The sequence below is a fragment of the Geotrypetes seraphini genome, chromosome 2 (genome assembly GCF_902459505.1).
Source record: "Geotrypetes seraphini chromosome 2, aGeoSer1.1, whole genome shotgun sequence".
Classification (NCBI taxonomy): domain Eukaryota; kingdom Metazoa; phylum Chordata; class Amphibia; order Gymnophiona; family Dermophiidae; genus Geotrypetes; species Geotrypetes seraphini.
Window position 1 is genome coordinate 440,178,827 of NC_047085.1, and position 18,763 is coordinate 440,197,589.

An 18,763-nucleotide genomic window follows, 5' to 3' on the forward strand; every position below is an offset into this window, starting at 1 on the left:
ATAGAAGTCCCATTGCGGGAGTTGCCATTGAAGTCCACTCCAGCCTAATCGAACCAACCTGTCACTAGAGCTTCTATCAAAACCCTCCCCATCTTGCCTAGTCTGCACATGATCTAGATTACAGCTACCTGGCCAGTCTCTGGCCACAAACCCCTAGTTTAAGGTCTGGGGATAATTTTAAGCTCTTTTTTTCCCTCGATTAAGGGTTGTGGGGTTGTAAAGACATGATCTTGAGCTTTTTCTTGAATGATCTCAAATCCTTTGCTGTTCCTTCCAAAGAAAGTCCAGTCAGAAGAAAATTATCTAATATTTAGGTAGATTTTGAAGACTTAATTAAGAAATTGCTGCACTTTTTGGACATGGAGGGGATGGGGCTGCAGCCCAGCTCCTGTTTTACCAGAGGCTTCACGTTTGCAGAGCTTCTTGTAAAATAGTGTTGAGAATTCCACACTTCCTGACTTGGACATTGGAATTCTCTTTTGCATGTACAGTACTTTCTAAAATGCCCTTCCACGTGGATAACTTATCCGTTTAGTACTTGAATATCTCCAGCAAACAGATAAGTATTGGCTCCATCTTCACTCCCTTCCGGTGCTGGCCTTTTAGTATACCAACTGAATGGCCTGAATTTAGCCATAACTAACCGAAAATATATGGAGAAGTGGATTTTGCAAACTCAGAACTTGCTTTGAATATTGGTCTCTTAATATTTACAGAGGATGCCTAGGCAGGGAACGTATGTTACACCTGGCTAATAATACACACTTATCAACCCATACAAAAGAACCTGCTTGAAAGCTCCTGCACAAAATGACGTGTTCTGCAAGGCAAGAGTAACTTTGTGCATGTACACTGGACTCTCCATTAAGTTGTCTTATGGGAACTCAAGCAACTGGTACTCTTAAGCAGCCAGCAAAAAAAGTTTGAAGAAATAATACTTTAAATAAAAATTAAAATAAAATCATTTTCTAGTGGAAATGTAAGTTTAAACTTGGTGCACCATGCTTTAAGTCTACACTTCGTACACCACATGTTTGTCTCCCACTGCTGCCCATTCACCATGTGTAAACTTACCGGTCGGTTGGGATCTATTGTTACTCAAGTGTGCCGAAACAGGTCCCAAGTAAGTGTAAACGTATAGTGTTTACTCTGAAGAAGAAGCAAGAGGCTTGAGAAAGGTGAGAGTCGTGCAGTGCTCATAGAGGAATTTAATGTCGGTTCATCAACGATCTATGACATTAAGGCTCAGTCTCAGAAGATAAAGGAGTTTTATGTTAAGTCAGAGAGTGACAAGAGTGTAGAGAAGCATCACTTTTCCTACACCGAAAATGGAAGTGCTTGTCCAGGCCCTGTATAAGTGGTTTTCACTGAAAAGATCTGAGAGTGTTTGTATTTCTGGACCCATGTTGCCTATTTTTAATAGTAATTGTCAAACAACCAGAAACAACCAGTGATATGTGAAAATTGTTTTTATTATGTATAATTCACTTGATGTAAGAATTAAAAATGAATAAAGATTTATTAAAAAAAACAACAACCAGAAACTACATTTATCTGGCATCTACCAATCCACATGGGTGCAAGTTAACTGAGCGTCTACTGTATGTTCTTCTGCAAATGTTTACATTTCATAAAATACATGTGTAAGTGCTGGTCCTACCCTCCTGCCAGTTCTCTAACCTTTCCCACCCCCCTTGAATGCCTACATCTACTAGCATAAAAAGGTTACTATGCATCGCATATACCTCAGGCAGTTTTCTAGGTACTTACAGTACTTGAGCATGAGAAATGCTCTTTTACATGTTCAGGATTCTTGTAAAATTACTTCCTTGATGCTTCAGTAAAAAGGTGCTTGTTTTCTGCCTGCTTGTCAAAAAGAATCATAAGCTCTCCTATGCTAATTCCCATAGCACACAAATACCCAGGCACACCTCTATAGGAGTAGAAAATGACACGGGGACAAAGTTTGTCCTGTCCCTACCTCGTCCACGTAAACTCAAACTCCATCCTCTCTTGCACATGACAAAAACCATAGGTTTATTGCTCACTTTTTGTATGAATGAGATTTTGTACTGTTGCAGGGATGGAGTTTCCGTTTGCAGGGACGGGGTGAGATTAGGGAGAAACTTTGTCCCCATGTCATTGTCTACATAGGAGGCCTAAGCCTATCTATTTTATAAAACTGTCAATAGCATAGAGGCAGGGGTAGGCAATTCCGGTCCTCGAGAGCCGGAGCCAGGCCAGATTTTCAGGATATCCACAATAAATATGCATGAGATAGATTTGCATCTCAAGGAGGCAGTGCATGCCAATCCATCTCATACATATTCATTGTGGATATCCTGAAAACCTGACCTGGCTCCGGCTCTCAAGGACCAGAATTGCCTACCCCTGGCATAGAAGAATGCCAACAAAAATAGCAAATCATAGAGCTCAAAACATTACTTAATTAAAAGCATGCCAGTTTAAATGTGCCAAAAAAAGGGTTAGAGGACCTACATAAAGGGAGGAGCCCCAGATAAAATGAGGTATAAAATAGACAAATACAGTACATTATAATTCTCCCTTTGCTTCTCTCAAATTGTGTATCTAGGAATGTCTCCATGTAGGCACTGTTCCCTTTAAGTTGAGCAGGAGTCCTCCACCTGCAGTCCTGCCAGTAGGGAGCGCTGTTTCACGATCACATTGTCAATAGTGAAGTACAAGCAAGCTCTGCAGGACTCCAGGGTACATGCCTGTCACTAGTGACTAAAAACACAATATTGAAGCATCGCTCTCCACTAGTAGCAGTGCAGTTGGAGGATTCCCACTCAGCTTGAAGGGAATAGTGCATGCAGGTCATGTAAAACTAGGCACACACTTTCCATGCATGTACTTTTACAGCCATATGCCATTGTATAATATTTTGAAAGCATTTTTCATGTGTAAGTTGGGCTTCACAGGTAGAGAAGTCTATATAATGACCTTAGAGCTTCCAGGGTTGCTTTAGCACCATAGAAGTTCTTAAGATTTTGTCTTTTATGTATTTATATTTTTTATGCAATGAATTTTACAGAGGAGAGTCCCGCTGTAGATCAAGATCATGATAAAGTTGGGAAGTCTCCACCACCACCTCCTCCACGTCGCATCTATCCGCCAGGATCTGGACCAGGTGCAAGAGCAGGAGACGTCATCTACACAATGAAAAAGGAGAATTCAAAGGTTGAATGATACAAACTATTCATTCACTGAAATACTGGCTAAGAACTACAACTTGACTCAATCTCGCACAAGATTTGCAGTATCTAGGCTGTAAAAGTAATGAGGAGAAGATGCAGTTAGAAGTACTTTCCTAAAGTTAGGCCCAGTTCTTGATGCAAAGCTATGCTATAAATGGCGCCTAACTTTGAATGCCAGAAATCTATGTTAATGTACAAGGTCTATATCTAATTTATATATAGTATTTCCTACTATGTAATAGAAGAACCATTACCAATTTTTACATTGCACTTCCTCTGCTATGTAACGAATTTACTACTGATTGTAACCTCAAACTCGCCTAGTGTGAGGATGTAGTGCAGGGGTAGGGAACTCCGGTCCTTGAGAGCCATATTCCAGTCGGGTTTTCAGGATTTCCCCAATGAATATGCATGAGATCTATTTGCATGCACTGCTTTCAATGCATAATCATTGGGGAAATCCTGAAAACCCGACTGGAATACGGCTCTCGAGGACCGGAGTTCCCTACCCCTGATGTAGTGGGACATAAGAACAAGCAAAAAATAGTGAAAGATGTGTATCAACAAAATAATCACACGTACCACACCAAGTTGTTCACTTTTTCTGTATTTTACTTGGATAAATTCAAATGAAGTTATTTGCTGAATAGTTTAGTTCGGAAATTTGTTTATTATTATATTCATTCAACTACTAATTATTATGTTATCACAAAAAGAAAAATATAATAATAAATAAATAAATAATTTTTATAGGATAGGTTGGAGGTTTTTAATCAATGATGGATATTTGTCACCATTATACTCTGGGGTGAACTATATATGATCCCCAGTAGGTGAATCTGAGATCTTTTCCTCCAGGCTTTAATCTTCTAGTATCAACTTGTTGTGGTACGTGGGACATAAGAACACACATAACATTTATAGAATAGTGCATTTTTAAGTTAGCACTGATTTTTATGGCGCCATTTATAGAATTTAATCCTTTGTTGCTATGTAGACCTGTTATGCAGTAGAAATAACACACTGGAAATATGTACATACTATTTGCTTTGTGTTTCTTAAACTCTCAAGGAGCCTAATGAGGAGGCTGGTCTTGTTCTGCAGTCAAAGATGACAAAATCTCTATCAGAAGGTCCAGCGTTGCCATCGAAGACTCCTATCGCCTCGCCCTTAAAGGATGAAGATGAAGAAGGGGAGCGAATCATGGCAGAATTACAGGTAGTGATTTGCTTAGACTCAGCCCACAGCTCACCAGCATGGGTTCTGTATCTGCTTACAGACTGAAAAGCAGAGAGTATATCTCAAAGAGAGGCAGAACTTCACTCATCCTGCCGTTGTATCGGGCAATGGTGCGTCCGCATCTGGAGTACTGCGTCCAATATTGGTCGCCGTACCTTAAGAAGGACATGGCGTTACTTGAGAGAGTCCAGAGGAGAGCAACTCGTCTGATTAAAGGGATGGAAAACCTTCCATACCCTGAGAGATTGGAGAAACTGGGTCTCTTTTCCCTGGAGAAGAGGAGACTTAGAGGGGATATGATAGAGACTTACAAGATCATGAAGGGCATAGAGAGAGTAGAGAGGGACAGATTCTTCAAACTTTCGAATAATAAAAGAACAAGAGGGCATTCGGAAAAGTTGAAAGGGGACAGATTCAAAATGAATGCTAGGAAGTTCTTCTTTACCCAACGTGTGGTGGACACTTGGAATGCGCTTCCAGAGGACGTTATAGGGCAAAGTACGGTACTGGGGTTTAAGAAAGAATTGGACAATTTCCTGCTGAAAAAGGGGATAGAAGGGTATAGATAGAGGATTACTGCACAGGTCCTGGACCTGTTGGGCCGCCGCGTGAGCGGACTGCTGGGCACGATGGACCTCAGGTCTGACCCAGCGGAGGCATTGCTTATGTTCTTATGTTCTTCCATCTCGGTTGCTAACGTTGAGCAGGTATTGAAATTCAGCAAGCACTACATGATCTCTAGCTAGGATTACCAGATTTTCCCAAAGTAAAGTCCGGACCCATGGCCACAGCCCCCCAGACTCGCCCTGTTCTGCCCATGTCACGCCCCATTCTGCCCCCCAGCCCTGCCCCCAAAAAAATCCATGCATGCGCGGACGCTACGCAATGATGTCAGGCACACTCGTGCGTGTGCGCATGATGTCACCACGTTGCATCTGTACATGCGCAGATGCCCCTTTGACGGGAAGCTTCTCAAAACCCGGACAAAATGCCGGGTTTTGAAAAGCTGTCCGGACCCCCAGACATGTCCTCAAAAAGAAGGAAATGTCCAGACGTCTGGTAAAACTATCTCTAGCTGCGACTTCACTTTCCCACCCCTGAGGGTCCTCCATACTGGTCATACTGGAAAGCTGTGGGATGTATCCACCACGCTACAGGGCAGATGTAACAAGATAGCATGATAGTTCACTTCTAGTTTAGTTACACTAATCTTGCTTCCAGAATAACGTGGGTTTTAGTGTGGAAATGGCACTGTAAAATTGCCATGAAATGCACACAAAGTAGCTGAACAAAAACGGCTCCTTATGTAAAAAAAAAAAGCCCTTTTTTTTCCTTCCTCCCTCCAGCACCTTATTTGATAGGCTGACCTCTAGCAGTGCATAGAAAGATACCAATAGGGCTTCTTATTTGGCAGGCAGACCCTTAGCAATGCATCGTGATACACAGGCAAGGCTCCATATTTAGCAAGTGATACTTACGGCAGATAAAGGCCAAAGGGCCCATTCAGTCTGCCCTTCCGCAACATCCACTATCTCCTTCTCTCCCTGAGAAATCCTACATTCTTGTCCCATGCTATCTTGAATTCAGTCAGTTTGTCTCCACCACCTCTACCAGGAGACTATGCCACACATCTTCCACTCTTTCCATTAAAAAAAAAAGCATTTTCTTAGCTTACTCCTGAGCCTATAGCCTCTTAATTCTTACCATTCCCTCTCATTCCGGAGTTTTCCTTCATTCGAAAAAGGCTTTCCTCCTGTTCATTAATGCTATTTAAAAGTCTCAATCGTATCTCCCCTCTCCTGCCTTTCTTCCAGAGTATACATATTAAGGTCTCTCTCTGTCCCCATATGCTTTGTGACAGAGACCACTGACTGATTTTGTAGCCGCCCTCTGAGCCAACTCCATCCTATTTACATCTTTTTGAAGGTGCGGTGTCCTGAATTAGGGCCCATTATTTTGACAGTTTGATCCCTAGCAGTGTATACTGGCATACCAATAGGGCTTCTTATTGGCAAGCTGACTTCTAGAAATGCAGTAGATACACAGGAAAGACTCTGTATTTAGCAGGCTGAGCCCCAAGCAGTGCTTAGGGATATACAGGTAGGGCTCATTATTTGGCAGGTTGTACACAGTACTACCTGTGTACACAGTACTACTTCTACCACTACCGTACTATTAATTATTTCTATAGCGCTACAAGACACATTCAGCACTGCACAGAGTCACAAAGAGTAAGAAAACAGTTCCTGCTCAAAAGAGCTTACAATCTAAACAGGCAAGACAGACAAAGAGAATGTCATGGATACAGTCAAGGGAACGGTTAATCAGCGGGCTGAGTTGGAGGGCAGAGGAGTAGGGTTAAGGATTGAAAGCTGTATCAAAAAGTTGTGGATCTCCTTACTTAGCAGGCTGACCTGGCCCATTCCCACCACAGCTCCTTGTGACTCTGGGCAAATCACTTAAGTCTCCAGGTATAAAAAGTGCCAGTACATAAGTTTAATTAAATTTTAATATACTGACCATCGACATGCACCTGGCCGGTTTACAAAGCTAAAATCATATATAAAGCACTTTTGAGTGTAACCACAGAAAGGCAGTACACTTCTCCTTCTGAATCCACGGTTTCAGCATCCGCAGATTCGGTTATTCACGATTTTTGAACAAAAAAAAAACATTTTAATTTTTTGGGCTATTTTAAGCCCTGTAAGCCCCCCCTTAAGCCTTACCTAGTGGTCTAGCAGGTTTTCGGGGTAGGAGTGATCTTCCCACACACCTGCCCCGTGCAGATCGCTCATAGGAAATGGCTTCCTTGAGCTCCCTTGGTCTCTTGAGTCTACGACGGGAGCTCAAGGCAGCTATTCCCTATGAGCGATCTTCACGGGGTAGAAGCCTGGGAAGATCGCTCCTGCCCAGAAAACTCACTAGACCACCAGATAAGGCTTAAGGGGGGGGGGCTTACAGGGGGTTAAAATAGCCGGGGGAAGCGGTGGTTAGGGGCAGAACCGGCCCGAATATTATTTGCAGTTTTTTAATATTCACAGGCCGGCTGTGCCCCTAACTCCTATGGATACGGAGGGAGAAGTGTATATCAAATCCCATCCCCTTCACATAGCAGTCTGGTTTTCACGTACTGCTAGGGATCAGGCACTGCCATTGTTCAAGATAGTGATGTGTTACAAATTCAAAAAAAATATGACCATGTCACACCTCTCCTAAAAAATGCTCACTGGTTACCAGTTCAACATAGAATTTCCTATAAACAAGCTCCTTTAACATTCAAAATTAGACGGACAAATCTACCTGCATTTTTGGACAGGCTCCTTATTCCCCACACTACTTCAAGAACTCTTAGATCCACAAATCGGCAACTTCCTACAATTCCCTCCTTGAAGGTTATAAAGGCGAAATGAAATCTTTTCGGTTACAGCTCCCCAACAATGAAATCACTTACCTATCCATCTAAGAGAGGAGACGGTATTGGAGAGATTTAAAGGCTCTCTCAAAGGCTTCCTTTTTACTGACGCCTTTGGAATTTAATTTAAGCCCTGAGCTATAGATTGACATTGCTTTTTAACTTTACATTCTTAGCTACCCTCAAGAATAAACCTTTCTGGAGTACTGCGTCCAGCACTGGTCGCCATACATGCGATTAAAATGGTTAAGGGGCTGGAGGAGTTGCCGTATAGTGAAAGATTAGAGAAACTGAGCCTTTTCTCCCTCAAACAAGGGACATGATCGAAACATTCAAGGTACTGAAGGGAATAGATTTAGTAGGTAAGGACAGGTTGTTCACCCTCTCCAAGGTAGGAAGAACGAGAGGGCACTCTCTAAAATTGAAAGGGGATAGATTCCGTACGAACGTAAGGAAGTTCTTTTTCACTCAGAGAGTGGTAGAAAACTGGAACGCTCTTCCGGAGTCTGTCATAGGGAAAAACACCCTCCAGGGATTCAAGACAAAGTTAGACAAGTTTCTGCTGAACCAGAATATACGCAGATAGGGCTAGTCTCAGTTAGGGCGCTGGTCTCTGACCAGAGGGCCGCCGCGTGAGCGAACTGCTGGGCACAATGGACCATTGGTCTGACCCAGCAGTGGCAATTCATATGTTCTTATGTCCTCTTTTTAGAGGACTGTCTGGGCTCCCGGATGGACTTTCCAAAACCCGGCATTTCTCTGGGTTTTGGAAAGCCCCGAGCAGCTCCGGCTACATATGGAGGGCCTCTGAGCATGCATGGATGACGTCACATACATCATCCACGTCATACACGTCATGCTCTAGGCCCTCCAGATGTGGCCAGAGCTACTCAGGGAAGAGAAGAGGATTTTGGGGGGGGCGAATCTGGAGGTGGAACTTGGCGGCACTAGAAGCTGAACTGGCCGGGTCTGGGAGGGGTGGAACAGGGCAGGTTCATATGTCCAGAGTTTTGCAGCCAGAAATTGGTTAACTCTTATTAAGGAGGGCCTGAAATTTGGAAGTTCAACAATGATTACTAAAGGGGAAGAATCGACAATATTAAAAAAAAAGGATGCCCTTATTTTGACCTGTTTCAGGAACCTTCAGGTTACAAGATGCTCTGATTGGTCAGATGTCCACTGGAGGGATTAAGGCAGTGTTTCTCAAATCTGGTTTTTAAGGCATCCCAGTCATATTTGGATGTAGTGGAGGCAGTTTAAGCAAATCTCTTATGAATATTCATTGTGGATATCCTGAAAACCTGACTGCAGGACCTCCAGGACCAGGTTTGGGAATCACTGGATTAAGGCATGACACTTGCTTAATCCACTAATCCAGTGTTTCTCAATTTGGTTCTGGAGTACCTCCTTGCCAGTCAGGTTTTCAGGATATCCATAATGAATATGCATGAAAGAAATTTGCACATAATGAAGACAGTATATGAAAATCAAATTTATGGACCAAGTTGAGAAGCACTACCCTAGTAGTTGTTCTCCCCCCCCCCCCCCGTCCCTCTCCCCTGAAAATGAAACCGGAAGGGGGCTCTAGGCTTCAGGTATTATAGGTATTCTTAACAGAACATGAAGCAGGTCTGAGAAGCAGCTTAGTGATTAGTACAGTGGACTGTAAACCAAAGGACGCAGGTTCAAATCCCACTTCAATTTTTTTTTTTAAATTGAGGCCTCCAAAAACAGAAGAATACCTACTGTATCTGCAGTCTGAATGCTATTGAAGTGGTATACATTCAGATACAGTAGGTATTTTTCTGTTCCAGGAGGGCTCACAATTCCCCCTTCTCCCTCCCCCCAAAAAAAAAAAAAAATATTACAGTGGAATTTGAACCTGAATCCCTTTGGTTTACAGTTCATTTCACTAACCACTAGGGTGACCCTCTGCTCTGTCTGTGTGGCTATTTTCTAAGAATGCTGCTATATAGATGTCCATGACCCTTGTTTTTCCACATTCAAAATTTGGGTGTTTCCGTTTGTAAAATGGATGTTCATGCTGTACATTTTCAACACATGGATGTCCATCTCATGTATTTCAGACAGATTGTTTGGGATGTTCTGATACGAATGTCCTTTTGCAAACGCCCCTGAATATTAACAGCACTGTCTTCAAAAGTCTAATATCCGAGTCCTCCAGTGTCTTCTACCCAAACTGTCATAGATATTTCTCATTAATGTTCTCCTTCTTTCTCCTCAGTCATAGTTATATGAGAGACAGAATACCTTCACCCTGTACACTCTAACATTCTTCTAACTGCCTTCTTGCAATTGTATACAAATTCTTTCTGTTGAACTAAGGATACTTTCACAGAAGCGACGCAATTCTCTCCCTCTTGAATTGTAACGATAAAAAGCCCTATGTACTAAATAAATTACTAGTTCAGATTCTTGCTGTGACCTGTTCATGTAGTTGTTCAAACAATCATATTCTATAGCAAGATTGAGATCATCGGATTTGGCCACCCCAAGTTTTGTTTTTTGATTGTTGCACATTAATACCTTGTCTTATCATGTATTATTTCCTTGGACTTCTGTGCCCCTAATCCACAATAAAACTTAGTAGCCCGAATCTTAATTACTGTATTTTTTGGTCCATAAGACACACCCTAGATTTAGAATAGGAAAACCAGAAAAAATACATTCTGAACCAAATTGTGTACTACTATATACCAGGCTCTGCACCCAGCCCCCCTCACTCCCTGCCAGGCTCTGCACCCAACCCCACACTCTTTGCCAGGCTCTGCACCCTGTCCCCCCTCCCTGCCAAGCTCTGCACCCTGTCTTCCCTTCCCTGCCATGCTGTTCCTTTAATCTTTCATACACACCCTATATACACAGTAGATATAAATTCTCAAAACTGATACATTTTGATCACTAAATTAAAAATAAAATCTTTTTTCCTACCTTTGTTGTCGGGTGATTTCATGAGTCTCCTTCCTTCTTTCCTTTCTTCACCCAGGCCCAACAATTGTCCCTTTCTATTCCCTCCCTCCCATGTCCTGAGTTTGATTCACCCCACCGCCTAAAGGCCCCAAGAGCACTGCTCTGAATTTAATTGGTTGAACAAGCAACAGGCAGATGGCCAATCAAATTGAGATCAGTACTGTTGTGGTATTCAGTAGGTTCAGAGAATCCCAAGCCCAAGATCCTTGCTTTTTTGGGGGGGATGCAGTTTCACTGGTCGAGCAGGCTGCTTACCGTATTTTCACGCAAATAACACGCACCCGTATAAAACGCGCACACGTGTATAGCGCGCAGAAATCACGATGATAAGCACAAAAACTTTGGTATAACGCGCTCACGATTATACCGCGCATGCTGCCCGACTCTCCGTTCACCCCCCTGACTTCCGTGCACTGCCCCGCCTCTCCGTGCGCTGTCCCGACTCTCCGTTCACCCCCCCCTGACTTCCGTGCACTGCCCCGACTTTCCGTGCGCTGTCCCGACTCTCCGTTCACCCCCCCTGACTTCCGTGCACTGTCCCCCCTTGAAGGTCTGTCCCCATCCTGAAAGCCTGATGCCCCCCCCCCCGACGTCCGATACATCCCTCCCCCCGAAGGACCGCCGATTCCCCAACAATATCGGGCCAGGAGGGAGCCCAAATCCTCCTGGCCACGGCGACCCCCTAACCCCACCCCGCACTACATTACGGGCAGGAGGGATCCCAGGCCCTCCTGCCCTCGACGCAAACCCCCCTCCCCCCAACGACCGCCCCCCCAGCCGACCCGCGACCACCCTGGCGACCCCCACGACCCCCCCACCCCCCTTCCCCGTACCTTTGGTAGTTGGGCCAGAAGGGAGCCCAAACCCTCCTGGCCACGGCGACCCCCTAACCCCACCCCGCACTACATTACGGGCAGGAGGGATCCCAGGCCCTCCTGCCCTCGACGCAAACCCCCCTCCCCCCCAACGACCGCCCCCCCCAAGAACCTCCGACCGTCCCCCCAGCCGACCCGCGACCCCCCTGGCGACCCCCACGACCCCCCCACCCCCCTTCCCCGTACCTTTGGTAGTTGGCCGGACAGACGGGAGCCAAACCCGCCTGTCCGGCAGGCAGCCAACGAAGGAATGAGGCCGGATTGGCCCATCCATCCTAAAGCTCCGCCTACTGGTGGGGCCTAAGGCGCGTGGGCCAATCAGAATAGGCCCTGGAGCCTTAGGTCCCACCTGGGGGCGCGGCCTGAGGCACATGGTCGGGTTGGGCCCATGTGCCTCAGGCCGCGCCCCCAGGTGGGACCTAAGGCTCCAGGGCCTATTCTGATTGGCCCACGCGCCTTAGGCCCCACCAGTAGGCGGAGCTTTAGGATGGATGGGCCAATCCGGCCTCATTCCTTCGTTGGCTGCCTGCCGGACAGGCGGGTTTGGCTCCCGTCTGTCCGGCCAACTACCAAAGGTACGGGGAAGGGGGGTGGGGGGGTCGTGGGGGTCGCCAGGGGGATCGCGGGTCGGCTGGGGGGCGGTCGGAGGTTCTTGGGGGGGGACGGTCGTTGGGGGGGAGGGGGGTTTGCGTCGAGGGCAGGAGGGCCTGGGATCCCTCCTGCCCGTAATGTAGTGCGGGGTGGGGTTAGGGGGTCGCCGTGGCCAGGAGGGTTTGGGCTCCCTTCTGGCCCGATATTGTCGGGAAGTCGGCGGTCGTTCGGGGTGGGGGTGCGAGTGGTCCTGCCGGGGGGGGGGGATGTATCGGACGTCGGGGAGTCGGCCGGGCAAGAGGGCTTGGGCTCCCTCTTGCTCCGATCGTGGATGCGGGTGCGGGTGGGAGCGCGTGCGAGTGGTCGTTCGGGGTGGGGGTGCGAGTGGTCCTGCTGGGAGGGTGAATCGGGCGTCGGGCGGGGTGGGAACTATGTTTTAAAACTTTTGTATACCGCGCTCACGCATATAACGCGCGAGGGGTATGCGCGGTAGGTAAAAACGCGTATAACGCGCGCGTTATATGCGTGAAAATACGGTACTCAACAAATCAAACTACATCAAGCTAAAAGTAAGCAAAAAATAAAAAATCTTGGCCATAGAGCTGGGAATTCATTGAATCCCTTGAAAGCTCTCACCATACACGACTAGGCACAGCAGAGTAGCAATGAGGCAAAAAAGAGTACTGGAGATGGCTATAAATAAAAAGACCCTTTAATGAGTATTTAACAAGTATATTTAGTATAAGGATAATGAAAATGTACTAACTAGACAACAAGAACAAGTTAAGTACTGGGTGGACAATTTAGGCCCTGATGGTCACTCACTGGTTCAGCTGCTTTCAGCCTTCAATCCCTTCCCTGACTGAGACTTACTGTTGTCAGCAGCTTCAAGCCTTGCTGTCTCTGACTAAGGTTTAAGATCCAATCTTTCCATGACTGACCCTTTGCCTTAGGGCATGCTGTGTCTCAGAGGGGCAGCTGTGGATCAGTTCAGTGCAGGTGAGAAAAATTTGGCCCTGCTTCTTGTGACTCCAGGGGACAGATGATTTGCAAGCTAACAGCCTCTTTTCTTCTTTTTATTTTTCTTCTTCCTCCTCCTCCTTCAGTCCCTGGAATAAAGAGCTAAGGCTCTTGTGGGCCCCATGAGTTTGGCTCTCCATCTAATGCTCCTCTACAGCCTTCTTGGTTGAATCCCTTTGAGAGAGTTAGGACAAGGCCCTTACCTTAATTTAGGGCTTTATACTTCCCTCTAAAAGCTCATGGTCCACTCCTATTAGATGAGAAACTCTGAATAGATTTCTCTACTGTTACACTTTTGGCACCCTTTTTCCAGAGCAGGAGCCCATAAAACTATTTTTCTGCAGCTACAATGACAGAATATTCCAGCAGCCTGCTACACTGCATTTGTTGATAAGGGAGCCATATAGAAACATAGAAAGAAACATAGAAACATAGAAAAATGACGGCAGAAAAGGGCCAAAGCCCATCAAGTCTGCCCACTCCAGTGACCCTTCCCCCATGAGTTTGCTCACCAACCTCCTGCCCTTACCTCATTAGAGATCCCACATGAATATCCCATTTATTTTTGAAATCTACCATGCTGTTGGCCTCAATCACCTGCCGTGGGAGTTCATTCCAATGATCGACCACCCTCTCAGTGAAGAAATACTTTCTGGAGTCCCCATGAAATTTCCCTCCCCTGATTTTCAGCGGATGCCCTCTGGTGGACGAAGGTCCCATAAGACAAAAGATATCCTCTTCCACCTCGATACGACCCGTGATATATTTAAATGTCTCAATCATGTCTCCTCTCTCTCTTCGTTCTTCAAGTGAGTACAGCTGCAATTTATTCAGCCTTACTTCATACGGAAGATCCTTGAGCCCCGAGACCATCCTGGTGGCCATCCGCTGAACTGACTCAACTGTCAGCACATCTTTCTGGTAATGTGGTCTCCAGAATTGAACACAATATTCCAAATGAGGTCTCACCTCCCAGCATATGTGCTGGGAGGTGAGAGGCTGATATGCACATATGGGGAGAGGGACCTTGGGGTGATAGTTTCCAAAGATCTAAAGGCAAAGAAACAGTGTGACAAGGCAGTGGCTGTTGCCAGACGGATGCTAGGCTGTATAGAAAGAGGCGTAATCAGTAGAAGAAAGAAGGTGTTGATGCCCCTGTACAGGTCGTTGGTGAGGCCCCACTTGGAGTATTGCGTTCAATTTTGGAGATCTTATCTGGCAAAGGACATGAGAAGACTTGAAGCGGTCCAGAGAAAGGTGATGAAAATGGTAGAAGGTTTGCACCAAAAGACGTATGAGGAGAGACTGGAAGCTCTGAATATGTATACCCTAGAGGAAAGGAGGGTCAGGGGAGATATGATTCAGATGTTCAAATACTTGAAAGGTATTAATATAGAACAAAATCTTTTCCAGAGAAAGGAAAATGGTAAAACCAAAGGGCATAATCTGAGGTTGAGGGGTTGTAGACTCAAGAGTAATGTTAGGAAATTCTTCTTTACTTTACGGAGAGGGTGGTCGATGCCTGGAATGCACTCCCAAGAGAGGTGGTGGAGAGGAAAACGGTGGCAGAGTTCAAGAAAGCATGGGATGAACACAGAGGATCTTTAATCAGAAAATAATGGCATATATTGAAGAACTAAGGCCAGTACTGGGCAGACTTGCATGGTCTATGTCGTGTATATGGCCATTCAGTTGAGGATGGGCTAGGGTGATTTAGATGAGCTGGAGTGACAGAGACTCCAGTAGATGGAACCTATGCACAGTACCGGGCAGAGCTCTGGGTTTCTGGCCCAGAAATATCTAAGAAAAAGAACATTTTAAATTAAATCATTAAATTATAGAGTGTGTATGTTTGAGCAGACTGGATGGACCATTCGGCCTTTTTCTGCTGTCATTTACTATGAAATATCTGCAATGTGCATATTTTGTAGTAAACATTTTATTTATCAATATTGCCACATAAAAGTATGCTACAATATTCAGTTTTGTGGTCTCAAAAGCAATATAGCTAATAAAAAGCAGTCCTCGGCTTAGATGTCATACGCTTATTGTAAGTTTACAAAAAAAACATCCTTCTGTATTTTTACTAAGAGCAACAAATTATGCTAATTGCACGTTTTAATTTCTTAGGCTTTTCAGAAGTGTTCAGTGGTGGATGCAAATTCAAAAACTGATCTTGAACAGTCCAGAACTGATACTCAGGACAAAGATGCAAGGCCTGGGTCCTTAGTACATCCCAAAGAAAAGAAGGTAACAGTGGCAGGAATCAGTGTGCCAGACCTTCTTTCTTCACATAACCACTAACTCTCTCTCTTCTGTGTACACATAAGCACTTACTTATGTAGATGTTTGGCTTGGTTTCCTTTTTTATACCAAAGTCTGCAGGGGAAAGTAACCTCACTCAGATCCACCTTACTACTAATTAGCCACATAGCCAAATGACCTCTAAATACCAAACCCTACTAGCAGAAGTAGTTCTTTATCCGCACCCTGGTAGTCAAGTACTCTTTCCAAGGGCTGCTGCCCTCCCCCCACTATGTATGCTCAGTTTAGCAAAAAATTAGCTCACCTCGGGGGAGGTAGGGGGGTGGGGGGGGAGTAGGCCTGGAGTAGTGCTAGGAGCCCAGTGAAAGATCCACAAACTGACAGGCTGCGGGTGGAGCGCTACTTCCACTGGCAGGCCTTAGAGATCCCTTCCAGCCATGGCAACAGACAGTGGCACAGTTTTGGGGGGGGGAGCCTGAACCAAAAGTGAGGGAGTCCTGGCCTCCCATGGCTATGCTACTTATTGATTTTGCCCGAATGTAGAGAGATTACACTAAAAAGACTATATGCAATTTCTAATTTTAGGTTTTCACTGAAGAACACCGATAAACATCCCCAATGCAAAAACAAAACAAAAAAACCAATAAAATAGTTGTTTATTGGAAAAATGCCACTTCTCTTAGTAATTTGCCACCCCTCCTGTGACTTATTTTGTATCCTTACTCACTTATCATAAGCATTCAGTTCTGTGATCAGCTCTCTGACGCAGATAATGGAAAATGTTAGGCATCATGGCGATTGATTTTTAAACAGGGTATATTGTAAAGGGATAGAGAGTTTGAATTTTTCTCGGCAGGTCCCATTGTCTTCCTGAGGGAAGTAGATAGCTGCTAGAGTCATTATGAGAAATAGGAAAGAATGATTATAAAAAAGATTCAGAGTCACAGAAGGGTTAAAACCTCACTTTAAATCAGAGCTGGGACAAAAATGGCCTATGGGAGGCTTGCAAGCCTGGTTCTGGAGCAAAGTGGCTAAATTATGACACTGCCAGCAGAAAGTGACCGTTGAGCTAGATGAGATGGTGCCTTTGGTCCATCAGTCCTCTAGAGAAGGGTTTCCCTCATTCCTTAGACTCATGACCATCAAACATCTGTGAGAAAACACGCCCACAGACTTCAAGCTCCACCCCGTCATACCAATCTATCTCTCCATCCTTATTCTATAGGGAGAATTGTAAATTCTAATCTAATCTAATCTTCAGTTTATATACCGGGTCATCTCCCAAGGGAGCTCGACTCGGTTCACAATTGATTAAATTAGAATGACATAAGAATAAACCTATGAAAGAAAGCCTAAGAGTGGAATAATTATAAGTGCATCATTTTAAAGACAACACTGAAATAAAGTTAAAACTAAAATTAAAGACTAAAAAGATTAGGATATAGTGTTGCTACAGCACTTCAGCAGGTAAACTTTTCAGATTAATGTAAACAGCCAAGTTTTTAGATCTTTACGGAATTGTAAATACTGTCCTATCAGTCTGGTGGAATCAGGAAGCCTATTCCAAATTTCAACCAGTTTTAATGCCATAGATTTACTAAGCTTCCCAGCACATTTAAGTCCTCTAAAAGAAGGAAATGATAATTTATATATTGTTGTAGTCCTTGACTAACAGGATCTAGTAGCATTCCAACATAGAGGGATAGAAGGATCAAATATTCCATAAAGAAATTTAAAGATAACACATGCACACTTGAATTATATCCTAAAACAAACTGGTAACCAGTGAGGTTTTCTCAGTAATTGGGATACATGATCGTATTTCCTCTTTCCAGAGATAATTTTAACCGCTGTATTTTGTATCAACTGCAGCTAGTCTAAACTACCCTTTTAATACCCAAGTAGACAGAATTACAATAATCCAACTGAGCGAGGATAGTTGATTGTACCAATAATAAATAATGTTCATGATGAAATAGCGATCTAATTTTCCTCAGCTTACGCAAGCTAAAGAAACATTTCTTTGCCAAAGAGTTTATCTGATCGTGAAATGTAGGAGAAGAATCCATCTCACTATAGTACAAAAGGGGTTGAAGGTACTTTGTGAAGTACCCTAGGAATATCATGTGATCAGACACTATGGTATGGGCTGTAACCAATGTAATTTGCATGGACTTAATGCAGCATCTAAGTACTGGATCACAAAATTTAACCTAGACTGCACATATATACACACCACATAGGTTTGAAAAAACCCAAAGTATTTCTATCAATTGATTAATAACAATGGCATTCAGTTTTAGCTTCTTCCCCTGCAGATTGCTTTTACATCAAAATTTTCTAGGACTTAGTTATGATCTGTCAATAAAACAGTTTCCTTTGCTTTCCTTGATACATAACATTAAGCTATATCTTGAGCATTCTAGCACTTCATTTTCTGGATAACTCCATTACCACTTTTACCTGGCTTGCTTTCTTGAGCTTGAACCTTGCCTTGCTTAATAGGAGGAGTTTGTGCAGTCTGTTTTTGTGATTATATCAAGTGTGAAGTGTGTTTCAGTCTCTCCAAGAAATGTTACAGCTTCCCAGCTGGTCTGGAATCTTGAGCATATTGGTTTTCACTCAGACCATCTTAGTACCGTTTCACCATGGGAAAACCACAAGTGCCAGAACTGGTAATCCAGCACTACAGGAATACATACTGGATTTACTGATACACTCTCACAAACCACAGAGACTCTCACTGACACAAGAAACCTGCTTTTAGAATTCCCTAATTTTGCTTATTCCAAATTATCCGTTCTGTATATTTCAGCTGTGCATTCTGTCACTCAGTATGGAAACTGAATTCCATTCCGTGATATGACCAGAATCATTTATTTTTTTATGGAGAGCTGTCCACGGAAGAATGAATGAAATGCACAGGATAATACAGAACTGTATACCAGTCTATTCATTGTTTTGTGTATCTGATTCAAATTTGTCATGAGGTTGAGAAATGAGCAGTTACTGTGAGCTGGTGCTGCTGGCATCTTGCTTTCCATTTAACTGCCAGGGCCTGGGGGAGAGAACCAAAAGGAGCTTGAATTAAAAGAGAGGAGGGCTGTGAGCAAGGAAGCAGGTAAGAGGGAGAATTTGAAGGGGGCAGTTGT

At 44.3% G+C, this 18,763-nt stretch overlaps 1 protein-coding gene across 17 annotated transcripts in view; it reads left to right on the forward strand.

Moving 5' to 3' along the window:
* The window catches only part of KIAA1217 (KIAA1217 ortholog), a 1,295,419-nt gene that overhangs the window by 1,260,318 nt on the left and 16,338 nt on the right, over nt 1-18,763 (forward strand). For all 17 annotated transcript variants that reach the window (XR_004538150.1, XR_004538149.1, XM_033931366.1 and 14 more), the window contains 3 exons: nt 3,056-3,201; nt 4,290-4,436; nt 15,477-15,596. Coding sequence is in view for 15 of the 17 variants with exons in the window: in XM_033931366.1 (XP_033787257.1) it covers nt 3,056-3,201; nt 4,290-4,436; nt 15,477-15,596 (413 nt within the window). In the remaining 2 variants the exon portion in view is untranslated. The remainder of the gene's footprint in view (nt 1-3,055; nt 3,202-4,289; nt 4,437-15,476; nt 15,597-18,763) is intronic.